General features: G+C 45.4%; 1 protein-coding gene across 1 annotated transcript in view; it reads left to right on the forward strand.

The window, feature by feature from the left end:
• Positions 1–17,552, forward strand: part of RBP2 (retinol binding protein 2) — a 23,109-nt gene that overhangs the window by 1,304 nt on the left and 4,253 nt on the right. The window contains exons 2-3 of the mRNA XM_019663913.1: positions 2,557–2,679; positions 13,094–13,272. Of these exons, the coding sequence (XP_019519458.1) occupies positions 2,607–2,679; positions 13,094–13,272 (252 nt within the window). The 5' untranslated portion in view covers positions 2,557–2,606. The remainder of the gene's footprint in view (positions 1–2,556; positions 2,680–13,093; positions 13,273–17,552) is intronic.

Raw genomic sequence — 17,552 nt, forward strand, 5'->3', positions numbered from 1 at the left:
GGGCCCTCTGGCATCCCAAGCCAGCTCTTAACCATCGCGCCACTTGGCCGGCCCCAAAAGTTTTTTAAAGATTTTATGTTTCCTCTCCATTGGTTTCCTCTCCTATTTCTATTACTCTCTAATAGTAGTTTTCAAATTGTAGTCTTAGACCACAGCATCAGCACCACCTGGGAACCTATTAGAAATGTCAATTCTTGGGCCCTACGCTAGACCCATTAAATCAGAAATTCAAGGCTAGTGCCCAACCATCGGTGTTTTAATAAGCCCTCAGATGAATATGATACTTGCTAGAGTTTAAGAACCACTGTTCTAGAAGTCCCTCTTACGTGTTTAAGGTAATATTTAAGCTTCTATTTGTTACAAACATCTAGTCAACTGAAAAATTATAGCCTCCTTAGCACATGTTTACTTCAATGTCATTCAGCTAATTTCTCATGTGGGTATAATATGGTATTTTAGTTTGGGTTGATACTAAATCACTTTTGCATTAACAATCATGAATGAATACATGAATAAAAAATAATTGTATTCATTTTTTATTAAAGTATAATTTACATCCAATAAAAAGAAACAGAGATCGGTTGTAAAGTTTGACTTTTGACAATTGTCATACAACCACCATCTCAGCTATAGAATATTTCCATCCTACCTCCCCCCAAAATTTCCCTTGTGCCTTTTCCTATCCCCAGCTTCTCTCCCCTTACCCTCCAAATCACCGGTCTATTTCATATCTCTGTAGATTAAGTTTGTTTGTTTTTTCTAGAGTTTCATATAAATGGAGCAATGCAGTATGTGATCTTTTGTGTCCAGTGCTTTCCCTCTGCATAACATCAATGAGTTTCATTCATGTTGTTATGCGTATCAGGAGATTGTTCTTTTTTACTATTGGGTAGGACTCGATTGTGTGAATATACCACAATTTGTTTCTTTATTAACTTGTCGATGGATGTTTGGGGTTGTTTCCAGTTTGGGGCTATTATATCTGAAAATACTTGAGTTTTGAAAACCTTCATATTTTAATAAAGTTGGCTGGGCTTAGAATTCTTATTCAAAAGTATTTCCCCTCATCATTGCAAGATGCTGTTCCATTATTGTCTTCCATCCGTTGTTGAGAAGTCTAACATCAAGATGATTATTGCACTGCTACTTTTTAAAAAAATGTCTGAGCCATTTTGACATTGAGGAGATGGGGGAAAAATAAAACAACTCAGACATTGTTACCTATACGTATAGGTCTGTTTCTTTTTTGTTTTGTTCTTTCAGATTCCACATATAAGTGAAATCATACAGTATTTCTCCGTTTGACTTATTTCACTTAGTATATTTCACCGGGCCATTTTTTACTGTGTGTACTCCTGACTTCAGTATATTTATTCAAAAATAAATGTGCTGTTTTACATCCCCCAAACCACACCATTTGCTTATATTTCACAGCGCAAGAATACATACATTAGAGCCTGAAAATGTCAATCAAATTTGGCCATGCTATTGGGCACTCGCGATGTATCCATCTCAGCCCACACTTCCATTCTTCAAAGTATCGCGGCCCCTGCTCAGGTCCCATCTCTCAGAGCCATGTGTCAGAGCAGTAAACCAACTCACTTTCTGACCCACTGGGACAGCCAGTTTGAAGAAGAGTCTTGAACCAAAAGTCCTTGTGCAAATGCCAGCTATGTCCCCCGCCTTGGCCAAGGTGATCTTCAGCTTGTTCCTGGCGTCTTAAGCATAATCCCATTGCCCCTCTGCCTGCTTTCTGGTTTCCCTCCAGGTACGGCTTGCTTTCAGCAGATTCATGCTCCTAGAACACACTTTTCTTGAGTAACCCTACTGCTTAGATGCTCTCGGGGAAGCAAGTGAGAGCCAGGTTCTCAAGTCAAACTCCAGTCCTTCTGAGCTGACCTTAGCACACTGTTAAGGAAAGAGCTTTGGAGCTAGATGGGCCTGGATTTGAATCCCAACTCAGCCAGTTACCAGCTGTTATTAGGTATGTGATTTAACTTCCTTGAGGCCTTCTTATCTGGAAAATGGAGATGGTTAAAAATAACTAAGAGCTCTTAAGAGAGGAAATGATGCAACAAGATGAAGAATGTATGCTGAGCTCCACGTATGAGTTCTTACCTTGGCTTCATCAGCCAAACCAGAAGTGCTAACTACATGGCTAGCTGGCTGACAGACTCCAGATTTGGGGCCTAGGAAGTGGTGACCTGTAGTGCATGTGGGGTGGACACTGGGTATTTGCTTTCCTCAAGTGCTGGATGGAGAGCTCTGTGTGGGGCCAGGGGCTCTGTGGGAGCCCAGCCAGCCAAAAATGAGCTGCCCTGCCAGCTGAAACTGAGCTGCCCCAGGGCCCTGCATATGGCTGGGCTCGCCAGGATGCTCATGCCTGGCCAGGCCAGGACTTTGAGCATGGGTTGCCTGTAGTCCTTCTGAACTTTGCAAAGGAAACGAAAGTTCTTTTGGGCTGTGCTTATCACCTTTGAACTTGTTATCTTCAAGGCCATAAATCTGTTCCACTAGACTATAAAAGTGATTCATTTCAACACGGTCTGTCTGCAGCTTGCTCCTTGACAGCCACCTCACACCCACAGTAACCAGAGGCTATCACCATGACAAAGGACCAGAATGGAACCTGGGAGATGGAGACTAATGACAACTTTGAAGGCTACATGAAGGCCCTGGGTAAGGAGGAGGCCAAGGGGAGGGGAGGGTGGGCAGGCTGCTTCGAAGGACTGTGGTCTCGCCCTCCAGAGAGTGCCACTGTGGAGTTTCCACAAACCTGAGTGTAAACCTACTCCTTGCTTACTGGCTGTGTAATATCAGACTCAGAAGCCTCGTCTGTAAGTTGGGAATAATAATAAATGAGATTATGTCTAGAATGTCTTTAGCATAGTACCTGACACACAGAACAGAGACACCGCAGGGAGGATACACATGCACGCACAGGCATGCGTATACGAGGAAAGCCAACCTTGAGAAGATAATGCAGTAACTCCCCAGCCTTGTGACTGCCATCTCTTAGATAATCAGTGGGACCTGACAGTATCCAGAAATGACCCCTGCATTGCAACTGTGTCAGTCTTGTTGTAGTGAGGAAGCAGAACAGGAATGGCGAAAGTATATGTTAGCCTAGAGAAAATCGAGCCCACAGAAAGCTAGGAAAGGCTTTTGTCATGTAGATCCAACAACACACTGTTTATCTGATTTTTAAACTAAACTCCAGGCATGGGGGCTGGATCAGTGTGTGTCCTATGGTGACTCTTTTGTGGTATCTATTGTGGAGCTGGCAGAAAACACTGGAAACCAGAGAAACTAGACACACAGAGGGGAGACCACAGAGGGCAGGTGTCACAGGCCAGGCACTGGGTGAAGCGCTTTGGCGGCCCGTCCTTGTTTCCTCCTGCAACGGCCTCCTGATGACCTTGTCCAACTTGAGCGCTCTCCGCATAAGAAGTTCCTGGCTGGAACTTCCCCACACAAAACGTGCATGAGAAGAGCGGCTGTGGGTAAGGTAGGAGGCCCAGTAATTTGGATATGGTGATGGGAAGTCTCCTCAAGAATGGATATTGTGGGTTGCTTCCGTGCAATTAACTTCTAGCTTGATGAACATTCCGACTGCATCACTGAACAAGGAGAGCTGTGACATGTTTGGCAGTCTACAAAGACTGGAACTTTCTTCACGTATTTTAAAAGTGTTTCCAACACTACATAGCTGTTCTTTCCTCCTGGCTATCAGAATTTTTCCTCAATATACATAAGAAAAGAGGAAGAAGGCAAAAATCCTCCTGCCAGAGCCATCACCTTGTTGCATCTATTTAGTGCCCTGAGTGAGCAAGAGCGAGCCCCGCAGTGTCAGGGGGCCCCAGGAAGCTGCTCCAGCTCAAACCCTTGATGCCCCGTGCAGAGAAGCTTCAGCTGGAGTCCCCTTCCCACCACAGAGACAGGACACCTGATCCCCCTCACCTGCCCAGGGGGACACAGTGGAGCAGGCACTGGCAGTGACTGATAAGAGGTCTCAAGGGGCTCAGCTGGAAGCAGCTGAGGTGGGGCCACCCCATCAATTTAACCTACTGAAAGCAACCCAGCGGACCTGTGCAATTTCCTCCACACCCACACCGCAAGGCAGGGCTTGCTTTCCCAACACTGACACGTCAGTGAAGCTTGCCTTCCTTGCCCTGGCATTTGGGAGGCACACATGTAGAGATCTCAGCAAACCCCAGATATGTAAATCTCATTAAGTATAAGTCCACTCCTTGCCAAAACATGTCAGTTCCTCAGACTTCCGTCCTCAGCACCAGGGAGCTGGCTTTCTCTTGGGCTTGTCTACTGGTTCAGTAGGAAAGACTCCAGGTGACTCACTCCACACACTCTGGCCTCCTCACATGACTCAGCTGCCAGCCTCGGCAGGGTGATATGTCATGGCAACCTTTGGGTTTGCCCCAAATTATCAAAGTCATTAACTGTTCAGAGTGAGTGTCAAGGGTCAATGAATGATACTCTTCTCCTGCCTCCTTAGATACCTGGCGTTTCCGGAGGCCCTAGACTCTTTCTTGACAGTAAGAAAAGCAGCTGGTAAACTCTTTCGTCCTGGGGAATGTGTTGTGTTCTGAGGTCCTCCTTCAGGCTGGATCAGGGAGCCGGAGGAGTGCTCTTCAATTTAAAGGGGATCCCGAGAAGGGCAGATCTAAAAATGAGGTTCCGGGGCTCTGACAGAATGCTGGGGGAGAGTCCATTAGTGACCCAGGAGTGAGGCCACAGGGGAAATCATTTGACTTCTCTACCGAAGCTGTAGATGTCACCCTGGAAGCCAAGGGGCTGTGCCATCGGAGGCAGAATGAAGCCCAGTCTCTGTTCTCAAGGAGCTCAAACTGGTGCAGACCGTCAGTTTATAGCTGTGCACAAATGGTACTCCTGTTTTCTATTGCAGTGTGACAAATCACCCCAAAAATGTAGTGTCTTGAAATAACGACAATCATTTTATTATTATCTCACATGGTTAGGGGTGCTGACCAAATTCACCAAGATGGTTCTCGCTGGGGCTCTCTGTCAGCTGCTGTTGGACAGTGGCTGGGGCTGGAGCCATCTCAAAGCATCCTCATCCGTGTGTCTGGCAGTTGGTGATGGCAGGCAGCTGAGGTCCCAGCTGGGGCTGTTGATACCTACATGTGGGGCCCCCGTGGGGCCTGGGTTTCCTCACAACATGCTGAGTGTGTCCAAAGAGAGGAGACAGGAGTAGAATGGACCGTTTATGACCCAGGCTCAGAAGTCACATAGCATCACTTCTGTTGCTATGTTCAACTATTGGTTGAAGCAGACATGAGCCCACCCACATTCAAGGGGAGGGTACACAGACCCCACCTGTCAGTGGGAGGAATATCAAAATCACATCCTAAAAACAGCACATAGGGTGAGCGGTAGTGTTACAGTCATTTAAGAAAATATAATCTGCCACAGATGGGACAGTGGGTGATTCTGTCCGTTGGGCCTGAAAGGGTTATAGTCACAATAGAACAAGAAGAGTATGCAGGGTGGTGGTGGTGGGAGCTATAACACACAGATGACTGACACCTTCCTGAGTACTTCTGGGTGGGGTTTTGAAGGAAGGGGAGGAGTGTTCCATGCAGAGATGGAGTCAGGCAGCAGAGATGGAGTCAGGCAGGGCCCTGAGGGTGTGTGCAAAGGTCTGGCCAGTAAGAATGAGGTGCAGCCAAGGGCTAACAGAAGGAGCTGTAATGCTAGAGGGTGAAGTGTGAGGAGGAGGTGAAAGAAGAGTCAGGAAAGGTGACAGGGAAGGATTTTGAAGGCTTTGTCCTGCAAGTAGATGAATTGTATACAGAAGCGAAAGAAGCTATCAGCAAGGTTTGTCGAGATGAGGACATCCAAAGTAGACAGACAGGACCCTCAGAAACATTGCAAGACAGCCATTCAGGGTCTGTGGATAGATGTGAGTGAGTGAGTGAGTGAGTGAGTGAGTGAGTGAGTGAGTGAGTGAGTGAGTGAAGGAGGGAGGGAAAAGGGAGAAACGGAAGGAAAGAGGGAAGAAGGAAAGAAGGAAGGAAAGAATCTGATGACCCCAGGCGGAGTTAGCTTCACAAAATTTGGATTCCTGCTGGCGCTCTAAGTCAATGAAGACATACACCTTGCCAAAGTCTTGACTTGGACCACATGGTGCTTAGTTGTACTTCCACACAGGGAACGTGCTGGGGGCTGGGCAAAGCCCAGGTGAAGATAAGTTTGGTTCCTTCCTTGCATGTGCTGGCAGCACCCCCACCCTGACCCCAGTGGTGAGTACTAGACTATGTATAGGTGAGGAGGCAGAATAGTGCAAAGGAGGCAGGGAGGCCCCCCAGAGTCCCAGCCTGCCTCTGCTGGCCAGGGAAAGTTTTAAGCCTACCTGCAGATGTCCATGAGGGAGTGAGAGGAGACGGCAGGGGGCCAGGCCTGTTTCTCTAAATGTGTTATCTGGAGGAGGAAACGGCATGGAAAAACAGAGAGGGTTGCTCTTTCACTCTGCTTTCCACAATCGCTAGAGAGTGCCGATGATTTCAGAATTGAGGAGTCCAAGTTTGAAGCCCATCAAAGCTGCTCTTGGAATGGGTCTCAGGTGTTACATGATGAATACGTGTGCATCTCTGCTTTTTAATTTACAAAGAGTGCCTGCCCTTTTAACCTGTAACTTAGATTTTCTCACAAGCACATCACAAAGTATTTTAATGTTGAGTAGCCTACTCATATTTCAACTTTATGGCTTGCATTGTTCAAAATGCAGTTATGAAAAGTATGCTTTTAATAAAGTCACTTCAGCGTTGTTGTTTTCTTCTGCAGCAGCAGCGAGCCACATATATTATTCAGAAATAGCTTGCCTTTGGACCTTTTCCTCTGAGATAGAAATTCATTTTACCTGGCTATAAATCAGAGCTACCTTTAATCCAGAAAAGCAGATAAAACGTACTTGATAACCCTGGTGTTAAAATATCATATCAGGAAAATAATTTTCTCTGCAAAGTACAAAGAGGGAGTGTTTTTGTAATCTATAGGTGGGTGCGTGTATATTTTACAGCTGCAGGTAAAACTTGCCTTTTTGATTAGAAATATCACGAATCTACCAACAGGACATTTGGCCTCTTTCCCTGGGGTGAAGCATAGGTGACATGATTAACTAGCCTGTATAAATGCTAAAAGGCAGCCAAGAAGCCGCCCCATTTTTCAATCTGGAAAAAAAGTGATGCGTGACGTTCTATGCAAATGGTTGCAGAGCCCCTAATAAGATTCCCCGGCACTGATCAGAAAGATTGACTAGGGATGGTGTTTCCGGGACAAACCAGTTCTCTCAGCAATAGGCATTTTTAGCTGTGATCTACCTTTGTAAGCAACCAATGACAAGCAATAATTTTTGTTAGGGAAGTCTTAGTTGTGAGTGATAAACAGAATGTATTTGTAGAAAAACTGTTGGGAGCTCCAGCCTAGCTGGGTAACGCTGAACCCACCACTTCACGTCTCTTCCACATCTGGGGAGTAAAAATAGACTTGCTCTGAGGAACACTCTATTCTAAATTTCCCTACAGTTCCCAATTTGTTCTTCGTTGTTTTGCCTGGAGGAGCCCTGTCTTTGTTTCATCTGGTTAATACGTAACCAGAGGTTTTCTTTTCCCATCTCCTAACTATGGTTCCAGCAGCAGGGCGTAGCACAGCACAGACCTCAGCACGGAAGGCCAGAGCAGGAGCTAATGTTGTTTCTACCCATTGGCCAAACTATGGAGTGAGGAAGCTGAGAAAGCACCCGTGTGACGGGCCAGGGCGATGTGAGGGAGGGAGTGCATTGTGACTGCTTGTTCACAATCCTTGGATTGCGTGGAGCAGCAGGTGGCTGTGGAGATAGACAAATATGACCGAAATATTTCACTCCCGACTGAGAGCCAATCTGGTCACTGTTTTTGACCGGAACAGCCAAAGTGCATCAGTTACCCACAAGCTCCCTGGCACTGTGTAAAGCATTTTACCACCAGTTCAGGTGAATCCTTGCATTAAACAGCTCTATGAGGTGAGCGTTTTTTCCCCCATTTTACTGTGAGAAAACTGAGGCTCAAAAAGGAAAGTGACAGAGCTGGGAAATCAGGGCCCTCATCCTCACTCTTCTATACCAGTGGCTCTAACCTTTAGCATGCACAGAATCGCTTGGAAGGCTTGTAAAAACAAGCGGGGCCCAACCCCCTAGGTCTAGGGTAGGCCCCAGGATTTATATTCCTAAGAAGTTTCCAGGTGCTGTGTTGGTGCCAGCCCAGGAGCTTCACTTTGAGAACCACTGTCCTAGACTATGCTGCCCCCATTAACCAATCCATAAGTATTTATTGAGCAGCTACTTTGTGCCCAGCTCATCCTGGTTATATGTTGACACAGAGCAAGGAGACAGCATTGTCCTTGTCCTCACAGAGGTGAGACTCTGTAGGAAAAAACAATCAACCCCATGAAAAAGTCACAGGAAAATACCAGGTAGTGTCTCCTGGGGTGTAAAACAGTGTGGCCTGGATAGCAGGTGAGGAAGGAGGCAAGAAGGAAGTACAGGCTGGAGAAGGTAAGGCTGGGGCTGAGCCTTAGGAGATTTGGGAAGCTGAGAGCACAGAGGCAGAGATTCAGAGAGTAAACATACAGGAGGTATCTGGAAAAATGCAAAGGACTCCAAGCAAACTGGCCTGTGAGATCAGGGGACTTAATGATGATGATGATGATGCCAGCAGCTACCATTTATGGGGACATTACCACAGGCTGCCAGCCACGAGGCAGAGCTCTTCACAAACACTATCAAATTTAATCCTCAGAATAACCTGATGCAGTTAACAGTAACTCCACTTACGGCCACTGCTCTCTGCTGCTTCTAGAACTGGACCTAAGTGTCCAGCAATGAGACGGAAGTTAGACACAGGGATGCCACCTGACATGCTAGACTGTGTTTCTGGGTAGAAGAGAGACATGAGTTGGCGTGTGACACGTTAGCCCTCTGCCTGCTGCAAACACGTGCTCACACTGACTAGAATAGGGAAGACATTCCTTATTGGCTTTTAGCAATTTTAAGGAAGAATTCATTTTCAAGTCAGAAATCCTTGACCACTTGGTCCGGTCTAGGCTTCTCCCTTCTAAATGGGCCAGCAGTTGCCTTGACGGGAGAAAAATTAAACAGACATTTCCATAATTGCAGAGTCCAGGTGACTGAGAAAAAATGCCTCTGAAGGGGTTTTATCAGCCCTCTGTATTATGTCTGTGGAACTGGATGTCCCACCACGAAGCAGACTGGGAAAGGCTACATCTCATATCCAGCAGTTGGAGTTACAAGCATCTTTCCTAGATTAAAGGCTCCATGCAGTTCTTCAGTACAGAAACCAGTTTCTTTTGGTTTTAATTCCTCATTTTTCAAACTTAGTTGATCGTGAGCTTTTATTTTATTTTATTTTATTTTTTTAACCACCAAATGTTATATGGACCTGAGCCCCATGGCAAACACAGTGGGGCACCATGATCTCTGCAACTACTGGCCGAGATACCTAGAAGTGTTCACAGCACAAAGGGCGGCAGACAGAGCCTCGGTCTCACCCGTGTCCTGTGTCTGCAGGCTGTGTGGCCTGGACGTGCCCAGGTACAATTCCGTAAGCCACGGAGCTGAAGCTAATTGAGCTGTCAGACAACACACATGGTTAGAGTGTGACTACTCCAACCCAGGCTTCTTAGAGAGCCCTAGGCCCAGAAAACGGTTGCTGTCGGGTGGGGACAGTGTGCTAGAGCACGGAGGCACACAAAAAGCGAGGTCTCTTCCAGCTGGATCCAGAAGTCCCTGGGGCTCCACAGGAGACACAAAGAAGAGTCAGAAGTTTCTGGTATCTTGGGGAGCCATGGAAAGTGCACAAACTTAGATCGTCTGACCTGAGGATACAGGCACAGTGCTGGCTCTGGAGGCAGACCATACTGGGTTCAAGTTCTACCTCCGTTGTTTCCTCACTTATAACCCAAGGCAAGCGACAGCTCTCTGAGCCAGTTTCCTCTTTGGTAAAATGGAGATGATACAAGAGTAATCTCATGGGTTTGTTGGGAGAATGAAATGAGGGAGGCTTCCCAAGAGAGGTTCCACCACAGGGCACACCATTCCTGCTTGGTTCCAAGGCGTGTCTTAATTACCACCCCAAATATGACCAAGGGTCCACACAGCATGGCCTCCAGAGTCACCTTATGTAAAACTCAGCTCCTATGTTCCCCCATAAAACTAGTTCAGTCTTTGATTTCCTTGACTCTCACCTTGGTCACCCAAGCTCAAAACCACTGTTTTCTCCTCCCAACTTGATTCTTCCACACATCCCTCCAATTATCAAACCCTTGTGATTGCTATTTCAGCTGTGTATGTTTAGACAAGTCACATAACCTCTCTAGGCCTCCATGTCATCACCTATGACAGGAGAAGTGGATGCTTAAACAGTAGCTTTCAGATTTTCTAAACCATAGATGTCTTTCTCCAAACAGCTCCCTATGAAGAAATCCAAGATCTAAAACCATTTAGAGATTCTGGGTCTGGAATACAGCCCAGTAATTCATAGCTTTTACATCTTCCCAGGTGATCCTAAAGGGCAGCCAGCTTTGGGATTCATTGGTGAATTCTTAGACACAGCAGGTTCTCAAGAAATAGTAGTGAACAATAGTTGAACAAGACACACATTCATGCACCAGCTCATGCCAACGTGAACATAATTTCTTTTTAATTTAGGATAAAGGTATGTAAGCCTTTTACCTCCCCGGGTGCCTGATAGTACTTAGAATTATTCTCCTATAATAAAAGCTGACTTTATACAATTTAGTGTCCAAAAGACCAGCCAGGGTCCTTGCCTATGCAGGTGTGATTCTGCTGTTGTCCAAACAGCCAGCTTGGGCTCCTCAGTTTGGGGAGAATGGGAGTGATAGTTACCCAAGAGGAATTCAAGAAGAAAATGGAACAGAAATGAAATAACGAGAGAGGGTGAGGGAAGTGCTACTTGGCTACTGTGGAAGGGCAGCAGAAGTGGTAGGGGGCCAGTGAACTGAGATGTTAATTCTCCAAATTGGCACAAGCTCCCTGAACTGTTTGGTAACTGCTGGTCTCTCTCATTAACACAGTGGTATTTATCCCCCACCAGACAGCACAGTGTGAGGTTTAATCACCGACCTAACCACAAAGATGGGGCTGGAATTCTCAGAAATAGCACTCAATGAATCTGAACTGTTCTTAACTCTTGCAATCATTATTACCCTTGGGATATAATTGAATCAGTCTCATTGTTTTTGAAATCTTCCAGGTAAAAGAAAAATGAAAGATTTAGATTGGTATCCAAAGATATCTGGAGAATTTACAGGCATAAAAGGGGTCAAATATGATTTGGCTAGAGACCAAGAGCTTAATGATGTTCACAGCAAGGATAGAAATGTAGCAGTTCCAGAATTATTCTCTGTTTCTAGATCTTTTCCCTGGGACCACGACTTTTTGTCTAGGGTGACATTTTATGCACAAAATTAGCGAGGAGGTCAGCTCAGCACTTAACTTCTTACTGTAAAATGAAAAGCTTAGAAAATGAAACACTCCATTGATGGGCATGCTCCCTTTTACTTACTGATGGTCTATGAGAGATGAATAACATCTCTCTTAAAATATCAAGACAAAGAAAAGCTGTAGATAGAGTAAATGCAGCAAAATCGTGGTAAGTGTTGAGTCTGGGTGATGGGTGTATGGAGTTCCTTGTCCTCTCCTCTCTGGTTTGTTTGAAATTTTTCTTAATAAAAATATAAGCAAATACCCACCTTTTCCTTGAAAAACAACAAAAGAAACCTCTGAGCGAGTGTTTACTTAAGTGTCTGGAACATGCTTAAAGCTGTACTGGGAGCCATGCTGAGGGAGAACAACCTAGTTAAGTGAGCTCCTAACCTGTTTTATTTATTTACTTTTTGGGAAATCTTTTTTTTTAAATTAAATTTATTGGGTTGACATGGGTTAGTAAAATTATATAGGTTTCCCAAAATGGAAGTTTTGCACATATCCTCCCCTGCTGTGGACCTTAACAAAATTTCATCTTTACGATCGAGACGTTATTTTTATTTTTTATTGTTTTAAAATTTTTAAAGATTTTTTATTGGGGAATTGGGGGATGGGAACAGCGCTGGGGAATTGGGGGAAGGGGAACAGACAAGTTGCTGTCGTTTTGTTCTTCAGTCTAGTTGTGGGGGACGTTGCTTCACTGGCCCAAGTTGGCACCATCATTGCGCTCTTCCCGGGCGAGGCAGATCAGTCGCCGGCTTCTGGATGGCCACTCACTGCGGCTGCTGGCCACTCACGCTGGCTGCTGGCTACACATGGTAGCCCATGGCAACCCATTGCAGCAATGGCTGCAGCCTACCATAGCCGGCGACTCACGGCAGCCCAGCTCCAGGTTGAGCTATTGTTCAGCATCTTAGCTGTAGAGGGCAGTGTCACTGGCCCTCATATGTGGGATCCCAACCAGGGCCCTCTGGCATCCCAAGCCAGCTCTTAACCAACACACCACTCGGCTGACCCAAGAGACTGGTTATTTTTAAACAGTCCTTTTTCTTTTAAACCATGAAGTCTTTCGTGCAGTAAACTCTTAAAAGAAAATCCAATATGCCAAATAGATAGAATGGAGCAGCTGCGATGGAGGAGTGTGTGTACGTGTGTGTGTGTATGTGTGTGTGTGTTTTCATGTGTGTGTGTTGATGTGTGTGTGTAGATGTGTATGTGTGTATGTAGATGTGTGTGTTTGTGTGTGGTATGTTCGTGTGTGTGTTCGTGTGTGTGTGTGTGAGCGAGAGCTGCAGCTCAGGAATGAGCCCTGCCTGCCCCTCCCATCAGGGCTCCTGAGGAAGCATTAGAAACCCTAGATTCTCTAACAATTGGCTGAGATGCCCAAACTGGTCATGTGTAAGACAACTCTTGCTTCCCACTTAAGCAAAAAAAAAAAAAAAAGTAGACTGCCCTGATCTGGGTTTCTGGTCTTGATTGCTTGGGTTTGTTAAAGAAATGAATGAGCCTGGGTAGTGAGCACATCAGAACCCCCACAACTCCCTTTGCCAACAGATATTGATTTTGCCACCCGCAAGATCGCAGTACGTCTGCATCAGACAAAGATCATCGAACAAGACGGCGATAACTTCAAGACGAAAACCAACAGCACGTTCCGCAACTATGACTTGGATTTCACTGTTGGAGTGGAGTTTGATGAGCACACCAAGGGCTTGGACAACCGGCATGTTAAGGTACTAGCCTTGGCGGGCCTGTTTCACTTGTATACTCTGCAGGGGCTGCCTGTTCGGCTTCCCAAACAAAAAAAATGCCAGGAACAACCTGGAAAGAGGGATCAGGATAGACTTAAGGATGCTGTCAATAAGCATCATTATCTTACGTAGGAAGATGCAAGCTGGCTCCTGCACTAAGCTTATAAGCTAAGGACATTTGAAAGGATGCTGGCCTCTCTAGGATCTGGGGTAGGAGGTCACCTCATATACTGACATGAGCCTGGCAGGCAAAGAGAAGAGGGCAAGGTGGACTGTCATGGGCAGGGGCGGCGACTGTGTGAGCTGGGCAACATCAGGGGGGCAGCCCTGCTCTGCCCCAGCCAGGCATGGCCATAGAGGACTGAGGCCTCAGGCTGCTAGGTGGTTTTTTGTTTTGTTTTTCTTTTCAAGAGATGTTGAGAATTCATATGTTTTTATATGAAATAGCTCAATTTTAGATGATCCCAACTGATTTATATCTTTTTAGAAAAATGCAACACAAACAAAAAATTTAGTATAATAAATGAATTCAGGTTTTCTCCAGTCCTAGTAACTTATAGAAATCTCTGGCAAGTTTGTGGCTTCTGTGTTAGTCCCCACCAACAGGGATAGAGAGAAATCCACTCTCAGTCAAATTTAAGGATTTCCCCACCCCAGCCTTAGTATCATGCAAGAACCCCAGGGATTACATAATCCAGGAAAGGCTTTCTGGTTTGTCATTTATCATGGTCGCCACTGTCTGTGCCCATGCAGTTTATATGAGGGTGGGCACCTTGAATAGTCATAGCACCCACTCCCTCAGGGCCAACACAGCTACCAGAACCTCTGCCCTGGCTCCCAAACTGGAGAGGGCGGGGTTGGGTGTCCTCTCCCCAGGTACTCATGCTCTTACCCCCAGCAGAGGGCCAGCCACTCAGCGTGCCAAAAGGCAGCAGGGCCCTGCACCCCGCCATTCACCAGGAACTGCACTCTCCCCAGAGTCCCACTCTTGTCTCATGCTTCCAGGAGCTCTTTCAAAGTCAGAGGTTTCAACTCTTGCCCCATAGCAAGAAACATGAGCTCTGGCTCCTCTCCTGGGGCGGGGAGGATAAGTTGTCATCATTCTTTGGTACCGACTCTAAAGCGAAGAGAGAAGGACACATTTTATTTCTCAAGTTGTCCTATAGCATTGATCATCTCAGCCATCATGCCAAGGTTGAATTATATTTAGTGCTCCTTGCTGAAGAAAAGTAGGAAATGAAAAGCACTTTGGAAATGCTTCCATCAGAGCAGTCTTGGCACGAGAGCCTAAGCTTCCAAGCCCTGGAACGGCCCTTTGTGAATCCCTCCCTGAGCGGTTGATGGATGAATGGGGATTTTCTGAACTGTGTGGCCGGAAGGCTAATTTATCAGACACTAGGATTGATAGGAAAATTGCCCAGAATTTTTGCATCACTCTGCTGTTCTAACCTAATCAGTTCAAAAAGATTCATTTCCCTGGTCTTTTCCATTTTGGGTGTGGGCTATTGAAAAACAGACCTGTTCTCTTATCACTTTTGATGGCAGAGGACTCACTCTTCCTGAAATAAATCATGTCTTTTTGGCTTTTTCCAACCCTTAAAGATTCCATCGGTTAAACCCACTCTTTTGCATCTCCATCTTTCACTCTTCTTTTCCTTTTTCATTCTTTTTTTCCTCCCCAGGATCAGCTTTTATCCCTGCAGAGAGAGAAAATCCTCCTTCCCTTTTCTTGTCTCTGCTTTGCCTGCAGTAAAAAGTTGTGGCTAATTCTCTCTCTCTCTCTCTCTCTCTCTCTCTCTCTCTCTCTCTCTCTCTCTCTCTCACACACACATTCACACTCTAGTGGGGGCTGAGAAGTACCCAGGACAGAGTTTGATCAGTCTCCAGCAAAGGGCTGCTCCCATGAGAATCACAACACAGAGCAGGTACCCTCAGGACTACCCACTTCATATAATTTGACTGGAACCCTTCTGCTAGAGAGGGGCAACAGGGAGTGAGTGAGTCTATCTCTCTGATTAATTCCTGTTGTCCACACCTGGTGGCATACCTGAGTGCAGACACAAGCTGTGTGTCTGTGTACACGTGTGTGTGTGCATGTGTGTTTGTGTAGTACTCTTCATGCTCCCCTTCTCCAGGGCTCCACTTCTCAACTCCACATGAGCCCCTCTGAAAACCTCCCATTTCAGCAGTTTGGAGGCGACATATGTGGGGGGCATTACAGCAAAGGCCCAAATGGGCCCGAAAATGCCCAGTTCTTTGCCATCCCAGAGCAACAGCAATGAAACCACATTGATCACAGGGTTGACTCTTTTCTGAGGGGCCCAGGGACCCCTTCTTTCTTCCTGCAGGTCACATATTCCTCACTGCCTACCCTGCCTTGTTTCTAAGAGGATTTAAAGCCCCTTTCATTGGTACGCAAGCTATGAGCTGGCCGAGTGCTCAGTTGGTTAAGAGCTCGTTCAAGAGTGCAAGCTCTGAGCAACAAGGTTGCCAGTTCGAATCCCGGCCCGAGCTGAGCTGCCACTGAGATGCCAACAGGTGGTAGGATGGCTCAGCTAAAAATAAATAAAAATAAATAAAATAAATAAGTATACAAGCTATGCAAAATTAAATTAAATTTAAAAGGAAGTAATTGATATTCATGCAATGGAATATCATGCAGGCATGAAAAGGGATGAAGTACTAACCTATACTACAACACCGATAGACTTGGAAAACATTGTGGTGACAGAAGTGAGACGCAAAAAGCCACATATTATGTGATTTATATGAAATGTCCAGAATTGGCAAATCCATACAGAAAGTAGTTTCCAGGAGCAGAGCGAATAGGTAGTGTCTGCTAATAAGTGTGGGGTTTCTTTGGGGGCAATGAAAATGTTCTGGATTTAGATAATGGTGATGATTTTACAACCTTGTGATTATACTAAAAATGACTGAATTGTATACTTTAAAGGGGTGAATTTTATTGTATGTGAATTATATCTCAATTAAAAAATAATAAGTAATTGGAGCAGATAGTCAGGGCAAGGTAAAGCAGATAAAGATGATGGCATTTAGAACCAATAATGTCATTGTGCTGTCCAGGGAGAGCCCAGGAGAAAGCCTTCTCCAGGAGGGCCCCCCACCTCAGGGAATGCCAGAGAAGAGGGTGGGCGATGAAGGAATAACTCTTGCATGGGGGCAGGTACACTGGGGAGGGTTTAAATGTGTTAATAGTGTCCTTCAAATGCTCTTAATGTAAAGAGCTATTGTCCCTTTTTAAAAAAAAAACCAACTTAATTTGAGACTGACTCAAATTCACAGAAAAATTTCAAGACTATAATAAAGAACTTTCATACACTCTTCACCTAGAGTTACCTATTGTTACCATCATTCCCCATTTGCTTTATTTTTTGTACATGCTCTCTCTCTCTCTCTCTGATATACATACATATTTTTTAAACAATCCGATGTGTTACCCCTAAATAATTCAGTATGTATTTCCTAAGAATTAGAATATCCTCTTATATAACCATAGTATAGTTATCAGCTTCTATAAATTTAACGTTGATGCAGTACCTGTATCTAATTTACTATAAAGGGCTGTTTTTAATGTTTTTGGACACTATGATAAGGAAAATCGCAGTGTGGACCCATCCAGGATCCAGATTGGTGGACATGTGTACATTCCAGTGGTACCACAGAAACTAAGGCAAGGAGGTAGGCTGGCTGAGTTGTTGTCAAGAACTCTCATGAAAGAAGAACACACATGCTCATTTATTCCCCTATATGGGCTCACCTCAAGATTCTATTTTAACAAAGTCAATCATGGATGCATTCAACTAGGCTTATCAAGAACCTCCTATGTGCTGGTGACCATGCTGAGTCTGGAGTGGCCAAAATGAACAGCTGACATGGCTTCTTCTTTCATGGGGCTTATTGTCGACTGGGGGAGACAGACACTAATTCAATGAACACGTATTAGGTGTCCGTGACCAGTGAGGCTTATGGGCAAGGGGAGTAGAAGACACAGTGCTTGCCCAAGTAGGAGACATCAGTCCTTTCTCATCTATTTGGGAGGGAATTGAATCCAAGACCGATGATGGACAGCAATACATGAATATTCCTTTCTCATCTACCGTATTTGCCGGCGTATAAGACGACTCGGCGTATAAGATGACTCGGCGTATAAGACGACCCCCTAACATTTCCACTCAAAATACAGAGTTTGTTATATGGTCGGCTGTGTGCGATTTTGCGAGTGTGGTAAAATCGCATAACAG

This window comes from Hipposideros armiger, unplaced genomic scaffold (assembly GCF_001890085.2).
Source record: "Hipposideros armiger isolate ML-2016 unplaced genomic scaffold, ASM189008v1 scaffold_410, whole genome shotgun sequence".
Lineage (NCBI taxonomy): Eukaryota > Metazoa > Chordata > Mammalia > Chiroptera > Hipposideridae > Hipposideros > Hipposideros armiger.